Genomic DNA, 13,624 nt, shown 5'->3' on the forward strand with positions numbered 1-13,624 from the left:
AAAACGATGACGTTATAGGAGCGTTACCTTCCGAGAGGGAAAAAAAAAAACCGATTACGCGTTACAGGAGATTAACCTAATTTTACAACCGTCTCTGTGACAAACGCTGCATCGCTCGACACGTGTCCAGGCTCTGCTGCTCCGGTCCCGTAACCGTCTCTGTCTACGACAGTAAACCCATTCGTCGTTTTTGTATTCATTATTTTTCGTTTTCAAATGAGCATATAATCTTGCACGTGTCAGAGTCCGGCTCACGTGTCAGGATCTGGGACCAGCCTCTGAGTATGCGTCATGAGAGGACAGCACTTTCACGTGGCCCCACGCCAACAACCCCACCCTGAGGGCCCCACTCCGTAACGGAGCACGTGTAAAAATCAAGCTAAGAGACCAGTCAGCGCTCTTCCTTCCTAGTGTTCTTTTTCTTAAATTAATTTGTATTAATTAATTAATCTTATATGTCTTTGTTGACAAACATTACTCCGTCAAATAACAATTTCGTTTAGTTGTATTGAATTTCAGCTTTTTGGTTGCTAAATTAAGGAAAAATAACCAGCAATTCTACTCTCCAAAATAAGGAGGCTTGACAGCTGACTTCAAATTCAATTCACTGAGACCATATTTGGTACTTAAGATTGAATTAGATTGTCTAACTCACAAAATTCAAAGTACGAGGCGGTAAGAAATAGATAAATTGTAAGGTTTTGTTGAAATTGGAAACGATAAGGGCTCGTTCGTTATCATTTTCTAACCCCGTTTTCTGTTTTCCGAGAATAAAAACAACCAAAAATGCATTCGGTGCAATTAAGTTAGAAAACACGGAAAACGAAGAATTGAAAACGATCTCAACTTTCTTCATAAAACGAGAAAACAACTTTTAGACGTTTTCATCATTTTCAGAGGGAAGTGAAAACAAGGGAAATAGTTTCGGCTGGAACAAGACATCATCGTGCTCTATTCCATTCTCACCTTTCTCAAATCCTAGACCCAAAAATTAAACACCCCAATGTCTCTTCCTTTCTCTCTTTGCCTTCTTTTGTGAGACCCACTCCGACTTCAAGGCCACAGCCTTCACCACAATCAGATCCTTGGCTTGAATCAAACTCGTCAATGCCATAGCCTCCGCTACAGCCTCCCTCCACCATCACCACCCAATTACTCGAACCGTAATAGCCACCGGCGACCCAATTGAACAAATCGAGGGTCATAGTTATTGTGGTGGTTTGAATTATGTGTTTCAGTGTGATTTTGTTGCTGTTTTCACATGGGTTATATAAACCCAAGCAACACCAGCACTCATTGGAGGAGAGGATGTATGAAGAGATATGAGAGAGTGAGAGTGAAAAAAGAGGAGAGTTGGGTGGTGGGGAGTCTCTGAGTTGGAAAAGTCGAGAAGGAGGAAGGAAAAGTGTGCTAACATTTTTATTTTATTTTATAATCTTGTTTTAATTAAACAATAGTTTCAGATAATTTTAGGTTTTTTTTGTTATAATAAACATTAAAAAATATTAATGAAAAAATAAAAGTTGAAAAGAAATGACACTTCATTGTTTATTTTATTCTCATATCCTACTAGAAGAAGTTCTTTACTCAATAATCTGCATTTATTTTGGGGGAAAAAATTTTGTATGTATAAAAAACTATTCTTAGATGCATACTTGTTCAGTTTATCAATTAACCAACAAAATTCAACTTTTAAATTTATCATTTTCACTTATTATTAAAGATAATTCTATGTTTTTCTAACATTAGAATTTTATTATTTTGTAATTATTCTTTTTAGAACATACATTATCAAAAATATACTTGAAAAATAGTTCACATATTATTATTCTCAAATTGTACTACCAGACACGTTTTCACTGTTTTTATTTTCTGAATATGTTTTCTAATTAATCTACCAGACGCATTCTTGAATCCTGAAAATGCAAATTTGTTTTCTCGTTTTCATTCTTTGAAAATATTCTCTAAAAACATTCTCTGAAAACGTTACCAGACAGGCCCTAAACTTCTTACGTCACTAATCCATTTCTTCTTTTAATATGCTCAGAATATAATGAGTTATTTAATCTAATCCAATCTAATCAAAAACACAAATTAGGCCTCAACACATGATTGTTGGCCTAACATGATTATTTACTTGCATAACTACGACATACGAAGCCCTCCACAAGTCCAAATCATTCATTCAGAGATTACATTTGATAATGATAAAACTTGCCGACCACTCGATTACCCCACTTATTAAATCCAGCATTTTGACTTTCAAAAGAGTAGTTACGGGACAAAGTCAACCGCCCCCCAATATGTAATGCTTAATCAAATCAACATTTGGACACAGAGTTTGAAACAATCTTATTGAAATGCATTATGACATCAGAGAGATTCAGATAATCAGAATGTTTGATCTTATACACTCAAATTTGTCAGACGGCCTAAATTAATATGGGACATTTTGGAAAAAGCAAAAGGAGAGAGAAAATTTTTAAAAGAAGCAAAAATGGACAAAAATGCCCTTATTTATTTTTAGATTTCCTAAGGAATCCAATACATTTGTATGTCTTTGATTTGAAAGTTGAGTGGTTTTTTTGTCTTTTTTGAAAAAGCTTTGGCTTTTTCTAAAAGTGAAATTTTTTTTATGTCTAAAACCTAAAAAACCTAATTAATATACTCATTATTCATTCATGCATCTCATAGGGGAAGTGCTGATCCTGGGATTTGGTCTCTAAACATTTTTAGAAAGGTAAATTACTCAAATGGTCCTCAAACTTATACTCGATTTACATTTTGGTCCCTCAATTAAATTATTCGTTCAAATAGTCCATCAACTTTATATTAATTGCTCCATTAAGCCTACCGTTACATTATTTTAATGTTGCCGTCAAATGTAAGGGTAAAACCGTCCATAACCGTCCTATGTTCTCTAAATAGGTGATAAAGTGGTGATATATAGGTCAAAAGTCTTATTTACCCCCACAAATATAGCATGTGCTGCTCACATAACTAAGTTTAACAGAAAATGTAACAATAGGGCCAAAGCGCCGATTAATAAAGAGTTGGTGGACCATTTAAACGAATAATTTAGTTTATGGACCAAAATGTAAATCGGATACAAATTTAAGGACCATTTGAGTAATTTACCATTTTTAAAATATAATACCTAAGACAGTCTAGCGCTCAAGAGAACTCAACTGCTGTTTCTGAAGAGAATATATGGTCGGTGAGATACGAGATTCCAGGACGCACTGGTGACCAGAGGAAGCAAGCAAGAACTTAGATGAAACTAAATTCATAAAACCAGTAAAAATGCATGCAATGTAACGTGTGCAAGCAAACCCAAATGTAAGACTGAAGGTGGTATACAAAATCTGTCGAGGGATTTAAGAATGTGTTAAGGATTTATGGTCCATCCAAGATAACAGTTTCACATTAATATGGGGAAAGTCACCTTGGAGATATGCATTATTCTTGGCATCAGGTTGAGCACCCTCCACCCAAATTGGGTTGGATTATTTCAGATCCCCCACATGTGCACCCTATATAAAAGGAACAAGGTTCAGAAGAAAAGGAGTCTAAATTGGAACCAAAAAACGCAATAACCGAAAATAATAAGCCTCAACCTACCTCGAACAATGTCGTGCAAATAGTAAATTTGCCTCATGAAGTGGTTTTACTTAGCCTCAACACCTCCTTGAGCAATCGACTAACAGAAGACTTTACTTCATCAGACACAACCAGCTGTGGAGGCACAGCATCCAGAGCATATAAAGTGATAGTATTCATAACATCAGCCAGATCCAAATTCTTGGTGCCTCTATTCCACACATTCTGATTCACAAAGTTGCATGATTGTTTTAAGACACATTTGCTACAAACCTGAAGGTGACCAAAAACACAAAACAATAAATTTATACAATATTTAAATTTATTGAGTGAAATGAAGTCAGTGTGAGAGAGAAAAACTAATAGGACAATTGACTCACAGTATGTTCTTGAATATCAAAAAATTTACGCAATCTTTTAGCACCGAAAACACTCTTTCTTGCAAGGGAAGGGCAACCAACAAGGGCCGCCTTTTTCAAGTCAGAGCCTGACAACCATCTGAAAAACAAAATTTCAAGAGCAGATGGAGATTACTGATCAAGAGACTATCAAATTAAGAGAAATACCAACAAAAAAAATGAAAAACACTGCACATTCAAAATATAAATCAACTTGATGAAACCATGAACTCATAAACTTGAATCCATAAAACTCAAATGTAAATCTTGAAGTTTAACGCAGGATGTCAGATTGTCTAAATGGTTCCTGTACTTCTTAGGGCTGCTGGAATGGTGCATGTAGGCAAACGAAAAGATTGTTTGAAATCATCTTTTATATTCTTTCTTCCTAGGCCTCCACTGTACGATTTCTCAACTCAATCATCAAGCAGTACCAAATTAGTCTCACTAAAGACAATCTGGTGAAGATTAGACATTGTATGTAAAGTGTAGTCCTAAATTGGTAGTGAAATCACATAATTTGTGGTTTCTCCCAGTCAATGTGCTAGAAGATATAGCTCCATATTGATCCCAACATACTTACATCATGGAGTACAATTTCATACTCATAGTACAGCCAACTGAATGCCAATCATGAACCCGTGGACTTCTAAAGAATTAGCATAGCTTCCTTGGCAAAAAAGTAGAACATTGACATAAGCCTTTTCAAACGTATGCGGATCAAAACAACGAATAGTATTTGTGCCAGCTCCATGTTTCATTCATGCAATTTTCCCCCTCAAAGAAAAAAGAAAACACAGCTCCTCTGCTAGTGAAGCAGTGGCCAACACAATAAGTCCCAGCATTGCCCATCCAACTAATAACAGTGTATTACATATCCTTTGGAAAATTGAAAACTAAGAAGTGTAATAATGAGAAATGATGGAAATCCCCATAAGCTCAGCTCCGTGGCTAAAAATATCCCGTTATAAATTGTGTCATTCTCTACTCTCTTTATAATTTACATATTAAAATGTTTAAAGCTTCAACCGGAAAGATTCAGAAACACAAGCCTTCACTCATAGAGACAACTGGGACAATTGATTGCATTGCATCATATGAGATGAATGCTACATTACCAGAAAACAGGGAAAAGAAAACCAATTTACCAGGAATTGAAAGAAACATTAGACAATAACTATAAAATGTAGACCTTCATAATCACTTCTTTTTCCTCCAACATGAAAACACACAGAAGAAAATAGAGCTAAGAAATAAATCTAAAAAAGAATGGAATTAAAAACAGAATCATATAAAAATGCTTACTTTGCAATCACTTGGTTGTCTTTGGCAAACCTCTCCACCGCAAACTTTACAAAACCGCGGCCATAGCTATTGTTAAAGCAACTAAAATCCAACCTACCATCATTCACAGACAAGAAATTGGCATCTTTAAAGTACCCTTCTTTGTACAAATGGCTCACAACCACTTCCATATCCTGCGACAAAGCCTTAAACGTATTTGATCTCTCTCTTGTCAACTCTTTCCACTTCCTTTCATCCCCCGCCGCCGCCTTGTTTGTGAACACTTCGTATAAGCTGACCTTAGCCTTAGAATTCTTGGGTTCGACTTCACTCTTCTTTGCTTTGTTTTCGCCATTCGAATTCGATTTGAAGCTCTTTACCTCTTTCTCCAACTCCCTCAAGCCCTTCTTCAATGGGCTGTCTTCGGTTTCACCCTTAGAATTCTTGGGTTCGACTTCACTCTTCTTCGCTTTGTTTTCGCCATTCGAATTTGATTTCAAGCTCTTTACCTCTTTCTCCAACTCCCTCAAGCCCTTCTTCAATGGGCTGTCTTCGGTTTCACCTTCGCTTTCGGAGTTTTCGGGTTTTGGTGATAGTTCTACGGCCTCTTTGAAGAGAAGGTCTAAAGGCTTTCTCGGTTTGGTTTGGTTTTCAGTCTGGTGTGAGCTATAGAATCTCTGGAAGATGGAGGAGAATGAGAAAGGTTTGCGGGTTATTTGGGAAATGGAAAGAGGGTTTTGGGGTTTAAGGAGAGAGTAGGAGTGGTGGTGGGAAAGGAGGGTTCTGAAGGGAGACATGGGTGATGGGTTTAAAGAGTTTTGGGGGTTTAGGCCTTGGAGGGTTTCGTTTGGGCAAATAATATAAGGGTGGTGCTAGAGGCACCAACTTTGGGCACCACCTTGGGCACCAACTCTTTAATAGAGGTGGAGTCTAATAAACAGTCCCACGCTTTATTAGAGTTGGTCAAAGTTGGTGCCTCTAGTATTTTCCATAATATAAAGCAAGGGCCTCTTGACTGCAAATTAATCCGACATACATCTGGTTGAAGAATTGAGATTTAAAAGTACTAAAATATTCCTTAAAAATAAAAATAAAAATAAAAAAAGTGTTAAAACATATATATCGTACTAGTGATGAAATGGGAAAAGAGATGAGCATGAAAGAAGTTGTAAATTCCAATTATGAGTTTTATGTATGGATTTGAAATGACTTGATAGTTAAGTTACGGCTGTAGAAGTTCTCAACAGTATATTAAAAGTGGTTGCGGGCTTAACCAAATTGACTAGAGCAGATGTGCACCCATTTTGCATCCGAGTTCGAATCCCGCTCCCAGTAGTTTAGATTAAATTAAAATAGATTATTGCTTGTATCAACAAAAAAAAAAAAAGTGGGTTTGGACTTCTGGCTTGAGGAAGCCAACCTTTTGTCTATCTCTCAATTCAATATGTCTATCTCTCAATTCAATATAAGAGCTCTGCTATTCAAAGTTAAGAAGCTAAACAAAGTGGATAGGAAACTTATGCAACGGAAAACAAACAACTGCAAATAGGCTTATCTTTTTATCAACAAAAAAAGGTTGCTAAATATTACAACTTTGTTGATAACATAATCCTTTTAGTTCGAAAGAAATAAAAGATAACAGAATCCTTCTAACACCCAGAATTGGACTTTTCAACAATACAATTGTTGCAAAAGCTAGAAATTGCATCTCAGAAAAATTCAACTCGACAAGTCCTCAAACCCCTTTGAATCAACTCAAGTTCCTTGTCTAACTCCTCTCTTCTACACAGCAAATCACCACCATAAATAGTCACCTTATTCAGAACTTTACCCTACTCTAACAAATACTTGGCCGCTTCCATCTCATCAGAGTCTCCCTTGAATCCCCTTATGGTGATACTCTTGAGGTGGGTGGACAAACAAACAGGCACGGTCTCTGGTGTATTCCATTCATGGTCGAAGTATTCCGCTGAGTATTCTTCATCCTCCGAGTATTCTTCATCCTCTGAGTATATACTACACGCACCCCGACAGTAAAAGAATGAATGAAATGAGCACAGTAAAGAGCGGCATGTTAGTATCACGCAGCACAAGGGGAAATAAATCTTACTTCATTATGTTCTAAGACAAGATACTCCAAATTAGGTGATCTCTTGAGCAGCTCTGTTAGCAATTCCCAATCGTAGCAATTATGAAGAACCAGCTTCAATTCGCTCAAATTATCAAAAGCAGGCACACTACAAGCCTTTGTGAAAGATAAAGTATCGATCAAACATAAACTCTCGCAGAAAATAAACATTGCTCGTGCACAACATACTATTTCAATCATAAATTGCCAAACTGAAAAACAGGCTTTCAGTTACAAACTACGTCTGGTACAAATAAAGATTAAAAGATCGATGGATAGGGTAAAAGGAAAGGAAAAATGCAAGATGCAAGGATGGTGCATCCCTAGTATAGTTTATATCATGGAAGGAAAGGTGCACACATTTTTCTCATTTGTAAATACAATTCCATTTCTTTATTTTTCGTTCCAAACCTGAACCAAATTACTAAATTCTTTTCTTTCATTCCTTCATTTTATCCAACTTTGAAGGGATTTAAAAGATGGGCCTGTATGCATGCCTCACCCCTCCGATTTTCCACTTTACAAACAAAAGGAATACATACCTTTCCTTTCACTCTTCCGACCACCCCTACTTTCTTTCCTACAGTCCTCTCTACCAAACAATATGAGAGGAACAAGTCAGGGCATGCTTACCTTCAACGAATAGCTGAAAGAGACAAATACTTAACATTGGAAATTCCTGGCAGAAGCACACTTGAAAGCTTAGAGAAGTCACAATGTAACAATGGCTTTGACCAGGGACTTCGCATTCTTCACAATGTAATTTGACAAACGATCCTCCATGACATCAAGTTTTTCAAGCTTTGGAGCATTTATAGAAAAAGTGTTCTGAGGAGAAAAATCTTCACCACTTAAACTTATTCTTAATGTCTTCAATTCAGGTGCAGAGATGTAAACATCTGCATCATGTTCAACAACTCCATCTATAGTCAAATCTTCAAGTACAGGGCAGCAAGAAATTTTTTTTTCCATTGATTCATAATGAGGATATTGTCTGTAACATGGAGGAACTTGAGACTTGGGAAACACCCTGACTTAGGAGGAACATATATAAGACAATCTGAATTTAGCTTCAAAACCACCAGTGTTTTGGACATGAAAAAGCTCTGAGGCAACTCAAAAATCTGGCCATTGGAGTGAACACGAAGATCAAATTCAACAGCATTAAGGTCAATAGCAGTGCGAATCCAACCATAGTCAAATCTTCAAGTACAGGGCAGCAAGAAATTTTTTTTTCCATTGATTCATAATGAGGATAATAGTCTGTAACATGGAGGAACTTGAGACTTGGGAAACACCCTGACTTAGGAGGAACATATCTAAGACAATCTGAATTTAGCTTCAAAACCACCAGTGTTTTGGACATGAAAAAGCTCTGAGGCAACTCAAAAATCTGGCGATTGGAGTGAACACGAAGATCAAATTCAACAGCATTAAGGTCAATAGCAGTGCAAATCCAACCATCAATACGAGAGAAATCCTCAACACCGGAACAACGAAGACGAAACTTATGAATGTCGGCTGAGTCACGAAAGGAAAGTACATGATCGACAAACATCGAGAAAGAGTCATCCCTCTCTATCCAGGGATTGTATTCGTCGTCGAAGTCTAGATTGAGAACAGAAGCCCATATGTTCTTCCATCTTGAAGACAGAATGCTGGTTCTCACAGCAAGTTTGGTTGGAAGGAAGGAAAGTATGTGACAAAGAACTGCATCAGGTAATTCACTGATCCAATCTCTAACTACTGCTTGCGGCTTTGGCTTCTTTACCAGTATGAGAGGCTTTGACTGCGAACCCATTTTTGTCACTGTACATTTTGATGAAAAATTTAAAAAAAAAAAAAAAAAAAACTCGTAATGTAGGCTTGCAATTCTGTTAATTGATCTTCACAAATATCATGAAATTCTACTTTCTAGAGAGAAGTTTTTCAAGGGATCCAAACAGCCCAAAGAAGAAAATAATCAATGGAACCATTTTTGGGAAACTATATTCTACCTAGAATTAGCAATTGAAAAGAAAGATTATATTTTCTTCACAGATAAACAACGCAAAAGGGGAAAGACTTGAATCCTTTTCTATTAACCATGTCTCTGTTTTCTCGGTAACCAAACAAATGATAACGAAGTCAAAGGGTTACGAAGAAAAGTACCTGAAACGTTGTGAGATGGCCCAGTAGTACACTACTGGCAGCGAAGAATAAAATCTGTGTTTGATTGCTGAGAACCGCGGGAAAAGCTAATAAGAACAAGAAGAGCATCGAAACGACAGCGTTTTAGCAGTCTCTGCTGCAACTATGAAGTGCGACCTTGTAGGCTTCTTTCCAATCCACTGTTTCAGAAAACTCACCTTATTGCTCATTCTCTCTTTCTCTCTTTAATTTTTTGGTTTAATTTATTATTAATTTTTTTTTAAACTTAAATTTGACTGTGTCAACGGGGCTAGCTTAGCGGATTGCAGACTAGTGGTCTCAATTTCAAAACTTATCACGCCTGGGTAGTACTAGTGCGTGTACGAGAAACTACTACTCTCCTTATAGTTTAGACAGTCACTTGTATTAAAATAAATAAATTTGACTCTGCCAAAAAAACTTTTTATTTTTGAAACTGTTAATGTTTGCAATTTCTAGCCTATGTGTAAACATTGTGGTTTTTATGCTAATTTGCAAGTCTTCATATTATTTTACTTGTCGGAGGATGATTTTAATTTGGAACCTCTCCCAACAAAATGGAAATAAATATATCGCTAGATCAATAGCTATTTTGTAGATTTGGTTTGTTGATTGTTTAAATACAAACACAAACAAGAAAGGTAATTCTGCTTGTTTATACTAGGCTCCTAAATGATTTGTCATGAGGAGAGGCATCAGAGACAACTTGATGCTCCTACACTAATGGAAATTAACCATCTACTCCTCCATTGCAGATTAACCATCTTCAAAGAAGCTAAACAAGTGGATAAGAATTTTATTCAGTGGAAAAAAAACACTGCAAATTGATTCATCTTAAGATCAACATACTTTCATAGCAGAATCCTTCTAGGACAGAATTGGACTTGCAAAATAAAATCGTTATAAAAGCTAAAAATTGCATCTTGTATAGATTCGACTCCTTCTAAAACCCAGAATTGGAATTAGTAAACATAATCGTTGTCAAAGCTAGAACCTGCTTCTTCGATAAATTCTACCTGGCAAGTCCTTGAACCCCTTTGAAACATTGAAAATTCCTTGTATATCTTCTCTTTTGCAGGCAGAAAATCACCTGTATAAATAGTCATCTTACGCAGAACTTCACCATTCTCTAACAAATACTTTGCCGCTTCCCTCTCATGCAGGTGCCCTTGGAATCCCCTTATGGAGATAGTCTTGAGGTGTGACACCAAACATATAGGCACAAAGTCTGGGGTATTCCATTTTTCAGCATTGGAGCATCCATCCTCTGAGTATTCTACCTTTGAGGATCCATCCTCCGAGTATTCTTCGTCCGAGCATATACATTCTTCGTCCTGACAATCATTTAAAAGAATGAATGAAATGGGAACCTTATAGATCTGCTGTTGATATCACATAACATGAGTAGAAATACATCTTACGTTTTCATGTTCTAAGAATAGATGTTCCAGATTAGGTGATCTCTTGAGCAACTCTGTTAGCAAATCCCAGTTGTAGCAATCATGAAGAACCAGCTTCAATTCGTTCAAATTATCAAAAGCAGGGACACAACAAGCCTTCATAACAGATGAAGTATTGATCAAACATAAGTTGCCAAAATGGAAACAGGATTTCAGTTACGAACACTACGTTTGGTACAAAGAAAAAAAAAAAAGATCGATAAGTAAGGAAAATTTTGAAGAAATAGAATAGGGGGCATGCAAGTGATGTGTCTTTCCCTCGGCTAAGATTTTCTTCATCTCTCCTACGTAAAAGGGAATAAGGTGATTCCCAAAAGGAAAATAAGAAAATAAGAGATGAAATGAGAATCTCCTCATGTAACTACAGATCAAAATCTTATTCATTTCCTATACAAACCAAAAGCAAATTACTATTTAATTTGTTTCATTCTTTCATATGTCCAACTTCTAAGTGATTGAAAATATCGACCCCTATGCATTCCTCACCCCTCCAGTCTTCCTCTTTACAAAAGAAGGAGCACATATCCTTCCTCTCTTCCAACCATCCCTTCGTCCCATCCTATAATCCTCTCTACCAAACAAAGTTTAAAAGGAACAAGTTAGGGCATACTTACTTCCCAAACATGAGCTGATAGAGAGAGATATTTAACATTGGAAATTCCAGCCAGAAGTGCATTTGCACGGTTAGAAAAGTCGGGCTGTTGATCCGCCACAGCATGGCTAAAGAGATTAAGACTGGCTTTGACCAGGGATTTTGCATTCTTGAATAAATATTTCGATAAAATGTCCTGCTTGAGATCAATGTTTTCAAGCTTTGGACAATTAATAAGAAAACAGTACTGGTGATCATGATCGCCAACCCAGTTTCTATGCGGCAAGATCAAATTTTAAAATCTTTAGTTCAGGAGCAGATATCTTGAAATTCAAAACATCATCTGATCCAAGAAGTCCAACTATAGTCAAAAGTCCATCTATAGTCAAATCTTCAAGTACAGGACAGCAAGAAAAAATCTTTTCCATCGAATCATTAACAGGATATTCAACTCTGACATGGAGAATCTTGAGACTTGGGAAACTCCCTGACGCAAGAGGAGCATTGGTAATACAGTTTGACCTCAACTTCAAAACCACCAGTGTTTTACACATGAAAATGAATTGGGGCAACTCAAAAGCCAGGTCTTTATCTGTTGTTTCAAAACAAAGATCAAGTTCAACAACATTATGCTGGATGGCAGTTCGAATCCAACCAACAATACGAGCGAAATCCTTACTACCACAGGAACAATGAAGACAAAATTTTTTAATATCAGCTGAACGACGAATGGAAATCACACGATCAACAAACATGAAGAAACCAGCAGAGGTAAACTTGTCTTTCTTTTTGTTGAAAAAATAAGACCTGGCTTCTACATATTTGAAGTCTAGGTTGGGAACAAAAGCCCATACGTTCTTCCATCTTGTAGAGAGAATGCTGGTCCTCACAGCATATTTTGTTGGAAGGAACGAAAGGATGTGACAAAGTACTTCATTTGGTAATTTACTGATCCTGTCTTCAACTCTTGGTGGAGGATTTGACTTCTTATTTGGTATCTTCCCACCCATTAGTAAGAAACCCTTTACCCTCGAACCCATCTTTATGTCTCTGTGCATTTGGATAAAAAAAAAAAAAAAATTAAAACTAAAAACTCCTAATTTTTATGTCTCTGTTCAGTTACTTAGAAACATTAAACTATTCATGTATGAAAAAAAATATGAAATTCTATTTTCTAGGGAAAAGCTATTCAATGAAAACAGACAGACCCGAGAAAAAAAAAGGGAGTTTCACTAAAACACCCAAAATGGGGGTTGAAATTATAAAAAAACCCAAGCACTATTTAAACATATAAACACACCAAAAACCCATCATTACACACACTCAAAACCCATTTATAAACACACCCAAAAAGTTGACTTTGGAGTTGATTTTGAGTGTGTTTCTATGTTTAAATAGTGCTTGAGTTTTTTTATAAATACATGTCTAGGATTGGGTTTATTTATAAATTTGTAAAAAAAAAATCCATCAATGAACATTTTTCCAGAAACCATAACGATCTAGAATTAGCAACTGAAAAGAAAGACTACATTTTCTTCACAAATAAACAATGCAAAAGGAAAGACTTGAACTTTCCATGAATCATTTCTCAGTTTCTCGGTAACCAAACAGATGGTACGGAAGAAGCCAAAGGGTTACGAAGAAAAAGTACCTGAAACGTTCTGAGATGCCCGAGTAAAGCCCTAGTGGGAGCGAATAGTAAAACCCCTGCTTGGTTGTCGAGAAACGGCGGGAAAGGCTAAGAAAATTGTAACCTCAGGTACGACGCCGCTTTGACCATCTCTGTTGCGACTTGCGACTACGAAATGAAAATGTGAGACTTCTTTAGGAAAACTAGAGCCTTATATGCATCTTCTCTTTCAGTTAGGCCTCTTTTGGGCTTTGCCTCTTTGGGTCTTTACGTTCACATTTCGTTTGGGATAGTGAATAAAATGAATAGCATTTGATAATCTTATTCTGACTAGAAAGACTTGTATAAAAAATTAAACGACAA

General features: G+C 36.6%; 1 protein-coding gene and 2 pseudogenes across 3 annotated transcripts; all 3 read right to left on the minus strand.

Moving 5' to 3' along the window:
• Nucleotides 1-3,270: 3,270 nt before the first annotated feature.
• Nucleotides 3,271-6,138, minus strand: LOC103325983 (craniofacial development protein). Its single transcript, XM_089049479.1, has 4 exons — nt 5,304-6,138; nt 3,981-4,098; nt 3,622-3,873; nt 3,271-3,533 (listed from the first exon to the last, which is right to left on the minus strand). Exons 1-3 carry the CDS (start codon nt 6,077-6,079, stop codon nt 3,655-3,657), a joined length of 1,113 nt encoding a protein of 370 aa, XP_088905605.1. The 5' UTR covers nt 6,080-6,138; the 3' UTR covers nt 3,271-3,533; nt 3,622-3,654.
• Nucleotides 6,139-6,809: 671 nt separating this feature from the next.
• Nucleotides 6,810-9,779, minus strand: LOC103325984 (F-box/LRR-repeat protein At3g59190-like; annotated as a pseudogene). The gene is made up of 5 exons (XR_016125320.1): nt 9,562-9,779; nt 8,484-9,219; nt 8,068-8,440; nt 7,395-7,561; nt 6,810-7,311 (listed from the first exon to the last, which is right to left on the minus strand). The product of XR_016125320.1 is annotated as an F-box/LRR-repeat protein At3g59190-like (transcript).
• Nucleotides 9,780-10,335: 556 nt separating this feature from the next.
• On the minus strand, nt 10,336-13,498 carry LOC103325987 (F-box/LRR-repeat protein At4g14103-like; annotated as a pseudogene). The gene is made up of 4 exons (XR_016125717.1): nt 13,283-13,498; nt 11,654-12,681; nt 11,001-11,135; nt 10,336-10,913 (listed from the first exon to the last, which is right to left on the minus strand). The product of XR_016125717.1 is annotated as an F-box/LRR-repeat protein At4g14103-like (transcript).
• Nucleotides 13,499-13,624: the final 126 nt, after the last annotated feature.

This window comes from Prunus mume, linkage group LG3, assembly GCF_029339155.1.
Source record: "Prunus mume cultivar Tortuosa linkage group LG3, ASM2933915v1, whole genome shotgun sequence".
Taxonomy (NCBI): domain Eukaryota; kingdom Viridiplantae; phylum Streptophyta; class Magnoliopsida; order Rosales; family Rosaceae; genus Prunus; species Prunus mume.